The sequence below is a fragment of the Loa loa genome (assembly GCF_000183805.2).
Source record: "Loa loa unplaced genomic scaffold supercont3.242, whole genome shotgun sequence".
In the NCBI taxonomy this organism is placed as follows: domain Eukaryota; kingdom Metazoa; phylum Nematoda; class Chromadorea; order Rhabditida; family Onchocercidae; genus Loa; species Loa loa.
Genome location: NW_018108422.1, coordinates 42,604 through 48,786, shown reverse-complemented (window position 1 = coordinate 48,786; position 6,183 = coordinate 42,604). Strand labels below are relative to the sequence as shown.

Genomic DNA, 6,183 nt, shown 5'->3' with positions numbered 1-6,183 from the left:
CAGGTGGTAGCAGGAAGCTATTGAAGGGTAAATATCCAGAAGGGTAAATACTCGCTCGTGGATCGGAATTCTGGAACTGTCTTTTTCATTATGAGATTTTGCGTGATCTTCAAAAAGAATTTAAAAAGCAAGATAAGGAAGAGATACGGTATGCACGCATGTAATGTTACAGCGAATGAAGAAGGATGAATAAGCAACGTGAGAGTATACGTCGGATAGCTTTATCGATGTCAAACACAGATGAGAGCAAACGTAATCACAAGCAGGTAATACGTGAGTCGGAAGTTATTCCCGTATGTTGTAACTCGGTCTTCAATCATTCCGATATTTTTTTTGGTCAGAAATATGATCAATGGGGAATACCGAGACAAGGCTGAGTGGTCTAGTGGTATGATTCTCGCTTAGGGTGCGAGAGGTCCCGGGATCAATCCCCGGCTCAGCCCCATCCTTTTACTGTGAAAAATCAAAATTATTACAGTTACTATAGATAATCATAGATGCCAACAAGGATGTATGTGATAAAATGTATTTGCTAAAATAATTTCATTCTTAGGAAAACGAAAATTTCCCTTGGAATTCAGGAGAGCATAATTTGTGAGGAAATTAAGGTAATTAAAAGACAGTTTTTTTGCAAATTTATTTCATCTTTCTCTGAGACTTTTTTTTTTTGCTTAGACCCCTTTCAATTTTACAATGCGTAATTCTGTAAAAATCCCATTTCGTTGCTAATCTTCATATCTAGCATAAATCATTAAGAATTCAAATTTGATTAATATTTATTACCTGTGACAAATCAAAAAGCAATAATAGAATACAAATGTCTTCTTGAAGAATTATAAAATTTGTAGGTAATTTGATATCGTTGGAGCATAAGGTGCTAATGAAAATGTCAAAAAAATTGAATGAAACTTAGCAATCCAATTGTAATTCATTCCAGTTAATATTAGTTCTTACAGACTTATTCCAATTAAGTTAATATTAGTTATCATTCAATTAATTTTTTCCTCCTTTTATTCATTCATTTTCAGACCTCTTACAAAAATTTTTACCAGAATGCCAACCTGAATTAGTGAAATGATAGCTAAAATAGTACTCTTGCATAAGAGAAATATCTTTTTGGAAAGAAATCTTACATAAGAGAAACATCTTTTTAACGTAGAGATTTCACATTTAGCAGTTATTTTGATGAAAAAATTCGATATCAAAGAACAAACATTATAAGCAAAGCACAAAACTTAACTTTTTTAACTTCCAAAATAAACAAAAAATTGTAAGATCAATGTATGAAAGAGAAATTTCCCATCTTTTGAATAATTTATCAATGATTTTATGTTTTTCATTCGCTCGTACATCTTTGACGCAATAAAGATAACTCAATTGTTATTGTGACATTTAAAATCAGCCTTAGCACGCTTATTTAATTTCTCAATATTTCTTTTTTTTTCTAAAAATATGGTGGAACAAAAAAAAGTCCTGAAATGATTTTTTTCTTCAGATTTCATCATGGGATATGCTTTATGCATCAAATTCTAAATTACTTTATATATCAAATTCAATTCCTGAATCGAATTCCAAATCCACAAATTCAAATTCTAAATTTTAAATTATTTATATATCAAATTCTAAATTTTGGTAGACAGTTCTTCAATACTGTATTCTACCTACAAATAGTAGTACTACGGTAGTAGAAAACACCATTCATAACATGCTTAGAATGATATGCTCAGGATGACATGCTTTCAGTGATGTTTACAAGCTATGAATCCCAAAATTTTGGTTGAAGCAATTAAAATATATTGAAATTCTGGTCATAATCTTATCAGACCATTTAGTTTGTGAATGATTTCGGTTATCTGCTCTAAACGTTCACGATATCGGCCCTGTTCTTCTATGCGGTTAACGAAATCACCTGCTGTCAACTGAAACTGAGTAAAACTGCAAAGATCAAAAAATGCAGGAGTATTTTCATAGTTGGAGACTATCATTTGTCTGGTTGAATAATCGAAGAAACATAAGCCTATCAAATTTGAAAACCACTTTCAGAACAAATCTCTCAACTCTAAACATATCAGTCTCTGTTCTCAACCAATTAGTTTAATAAAACTATTTCTATCCCATCTGCAAATGAAAAATGTAAAAGCATAAAAAAGTAGAAAAAGTGATGATCGAAATAAGCAGATTAGTTTTACCTCTGTTTTGAACACCTTTAAACAGTGTAAAGCTAGCTGAATCAATACGGTTCAACCGCGGTACCTTCGTCGTGTCACGTTTTCTAGATGACCCCTGTAATTTCATTTGATATCTATATTACAGTCCATTTATACAGAAAGTTGTGCTGCCATGTAATATTTTTAAAAATTTGCAGAATTTTTGTTTGGAAAGTAGTCATACTTTTGCTAATCGTTTTTGACCGGATGGCTTTTCAGAACATTTCGGTTTTGAATTTTGACCAAGTTTCGAATGTAATTCTATTAAGTTTGCATCTTCAGCTTTCGATGATTGTGAATCTTCGTCCATCCATTTCAATCTCTGCTTATTTTGTAACCTGCGAAAAATGACAATTACAATCAGTATGTAAATTAATAAAAAAGAGAAAATAAAAATAGTGTCGTTTCATCAACGTTACATATATTATGTGTACTGAAACAATCCAAGTATCTTAATACATACCTTAGAACTTGTTTCGTCAAAATTTCCGGATCTCTGCCCAAAACATTTGCCAAATTAGAAGCACTAATACTGTGGCCAAGTAATGTGAAACGCTGTAGACGATCTTGCCACAAAAATGTTTCTTTCACACAAAAATTCAATAAACTACACTTGTCCTGACAAGAGAATTAGATATTAAAAGAGAAAAATTTAACAAGAAGAAATTTTAGCTTTTCAAATAAATAACTGAAAATAGAATATATATGATTGAAGAAGTCAAAAATTCCAGTAATTAGCCCATTTACTCAAAAAAATAATAATAATATTCAGTGATTATAAAATGAAAAACTGATACCCTTCATCTATCAATGAGAAGAGAGGACAATATTTTTGAATAAATAAGTGCGATTTCTTGATAAATACTATCAATGAAAAAAATGAGAATCAATTAAATGAAAAACAAAAACCTCAATTAAATTCAATCTATCCAATGGACTATTGAAAGCAAGCCTTTCTTGAAAATCCAAACGTTGAATCATTGGCAGTAAACCGTCACTGTAATAGTACTAACCGTTAATAGTGATATTACCTGAGTGAGTAATGAATTTCATTTGTCGAATGAAAAAAAGTTAATCCAACCTATCATCAATATTCTGAGCCCAATATTCTACAATTTCAGGTATGACATTAAATGGTAACATCGGTAATACATCGTTACATAGTTGTAGACCTTTGATATGATCCGCTTGTACATAGTCAACAGTTCCTTCAACTGCCAAGAAATTGCAGATATTCTGAAATGTGACCAATAAATTGTATTAATCATCATAAACAATCCTTCCACAATTACCACTAGAACTTGTGGTACTGCTTAAGTAATAAATTGAGTATATTTTGGTTCCTATGCGAATTCATTAAATTTTGTACTGAATTTATTAAAGTTACTATGGATTAAACATCAAATTGTGGCATTAAGATGACATTAAAAGTTTGATGTTCGCTTATTATATTAGGATGCTTGGTGCTTGTTTGATATACATATATCCATACCGTTTCATAGCCTGCAGAACAAAGCGCACAAATACTACCTGTTGATTGTACTCTGATTGTTCCCGTATAATGAAGCGCACACAAGCTAAACAATAAATTGGTACATCAGTTTAATTCATTAAACGTAAAAAAAGAAAAGAAAAAAAGTTGAAGATATCAAAATTTCGTAACAAAAAGTAAGGACTGCCTAAAAAAAAACAAATAAACATACCCTTCGTCCATACAAATTATAGAATCCACATAATCAATGTTAATTTCGATTGCATCAGAATCACATGGTACAATGATAACATTACATAATTGATCCTATAAGACATAAGAATATTCTTTGTGAAAAATCAGCATAATGTTGCTAGGCTTTAAATTAAAAAATGTATTGGGAATAAATGAAGGAACAAGTCTATACCTTCATCGAATTTTCCGAAATTTCTATTTGGTGATCATTTTCTGGAATAAAAATAAACCGCAAGAGTAATAAATAAATAATTAAATAAATAAATGAATGAATGCTAAATAAGAATGGACCACGAAAAGAAGATTGATAAAAAAGAATGTGGATTGAAAAAGGAAGAGAAGAGGTAATATAGTAAGTAAGGAAGTGATAACATTTTATCAATATGAATCTTTTTAAAAAAATGAGCAAAAGTAGTACTTTTAAAGAGGAAGAAAGCAAATCTAGATTCTCTGCTAGAAAGTTGAGCTTTAATTGACAGAAGAAGACTGTCAACAAATAATGGATCCCGCTTTCGACATAGCACTATTACTGTTGACTTCTGGCCAGCTGGAAATATTAAAAAAAACTCTCGTAATTTATTGGGTAGTAATAATTGAAAGCTTCTCATCGAAAGAGAATAAAAATTGTTAATGAGAAGAGACATAAAATCACCATAATATGCACAAGTTTCCATCAATAATGTAACCAGCATGTCCAATTTGTGGCATTCCAAATTATCAAATCTCGGCGGAATACAGGCTTTTCTTAAAATATCACTTGATTGAATGATTTCAACAATCGTTGTACTTTGGCTAGATAATGCTGAAAAAAGTATTTATGTATCGATAACTTCATAGCTTCCATTATAGCAGTTTGCATAATTGCAAAGCCATTATTCTGGTAATGATTATTTTTAAAATCACTAACCTTGAAGAGTATTTCTGAAAGCAGTTAAACCATCACACATCAGAATATCATATGCTGATAGAAGTTCAAAAAAATCACAATAAATTTCCGCTAAATGGCTTCGTCCATTTTGTACTTTCTTTTGTAAATAACTTGTTGAAAAATTTGCAATTTTTTTTATGTCATTTGTAGGAAATATGCCACTTTCGCATAGTAACGATGCAATGGGTTCCATTACCTAAAGATAACGATAGTAAAATAAGAAAAAAAAAAAAAAAGAGAGAAATTGAAGGTCATTGAAAATAAATTCTTCCTAAATGTTACTTTCTACCTAATAAAACTTTCATTTTTATTCTTTTAAGAAAATTCTTCAAATGAATGATCTATCATGTTTCTTTCTCCAGCTTGTGTTATTTCAAAAAACATAAATCTTTTTTTGGCTAAGAGTTGCAATTTTTTTCCTTACGAAATAGTGTGGATAATTATTGTGATCCATTCTCAAATTAGTGTAACCATTAAATCGCTAAATAATACACGATAAACGGTGTTATGCGAACAGTGGTTAATTTAAAATGGTTAATTTAAAAACAATGATTAATTTAAAAACAATGATTAATTCCTTTTTTGAAAAAAAAAATGGTTAGTTGAAACAGTGATTAATTTATCAATAATTTCTTAAAAGAATTAACAAAAAGAGAAGGAAATACTTTCAGTAATTCTTTGCCAATATGACGTATATCTTCATTGATAGTTATGTAAAATTTAGATATCCTCGGTGAAGCGAAAACTAACGAAATCTCCTCTCTTATTGAGCTTAATGATCGAATTAAATCAATTTGAAGATTCATCACAATTAATTGTAATTGGCCAACTTTATCCACTTTGCAATCCGTATAAGCCAAAACACGAAACTTTGCCTTGAAAAAAAAAAATCTCACTTCAAAATAAAATTAAAAAATTAAGTAAACAATGAAAAACAAAGGATATTTATAGAGCATCACATTACATTTTCGTCTCTATTCAATCAGAATTATATGATATATCATGAATACAAAATTTCTGCTGTTAAATTCAATCATTTAAACTTACTTTTTGAAGGATACAATTACGAATTAGTTCAGATAAAGGATTGGAACCAGAAATAGCACGATGAGCATCTTCCACAATCATTAAGCAAATTTTTGAAAGCTCTTCTCTACCCGTAAAATCAGCAACAAGAACCTACAATTGAAAGTAGAAGATTATTTAAAATTCAATTAAATTTATGCAATAAACAAAAAAAAAAGGTACATATACTTTTCAGAAGGTAATTAAATTGAAAAATTTAAAATTTAATATATATACTTTTCAGAAGGTAATTGAAT

The 6,183-nt window shown here is 29.7% G+C and overlaps 1 protein-coding gene and 1 non-coding gene across 2 annotated transcripts in view; one reads left to right on the top strand and one right to left on the bottom strand.

Annotated features, from left to right (window-relative positions):
• Positions 1-371: 371 nt before the first annotated feature.
• LOAG_20074 lies at positions 372-443 on the top strand. Its single transcript has one exon. It is a non-coding gene; the product is annotated as a tRNA-Pro (tRNA).
• Positions 444-1,808: 1,365 nt separating this feature from the next.
• The window catches only part of LOAG_18265 (hypothetical protein), a gene marked incomplete at both ends in the record, with an annotated part of 8,036 nt that continues 3,661 nt past the window's right edge, over positions 1,809-6,183 (bottom strand). The window contains 13 exons of the mRNA XM_020450928.1: positions 1,809-2,017; positions 2,190-2,283; positions 2,392-2,545; positions 2,671-2,825; positions 3,117-3,204; positions 3,289-3,443; positions 3,700-3,784; positions 3,911-4,005; positions 4,106-4,146; positions 4,586-4,735; positions 4,841-5,057; positions 5,527-5,736; positions 5,909-6,040. Of these exons, the coding sequence (XP_020305339.1) occupies positions 1,809-2,017; positions 2,190-2,283; positions 2,392-2,545; positions 2,671-2,825; positions 3,117-3,204; positions 3,289-3,443; positions 3,700-3,784; positions 3,911-4,005; positions 4,106-4,146; positions 4,586-4,735; positions 4,841-5,057; positions 5,527-5,736; positions 5,909-6,040 (1,785 nt within the window). The remainder of the gene's footprint in view (positions 2,018-2,189; positions 2,284-2,391; positions 2,546-2,670; positions 2,826-3,116; positions 3,205-3,288; positions 3,444-3,699; positions 3,785-3,910; positions 4,006-4,105; positions 4,147-4,585; positions 4,736-4,840; positions 5,058-5,526; positions 5,737-5,908; positions 6,041-6,183) is intronic.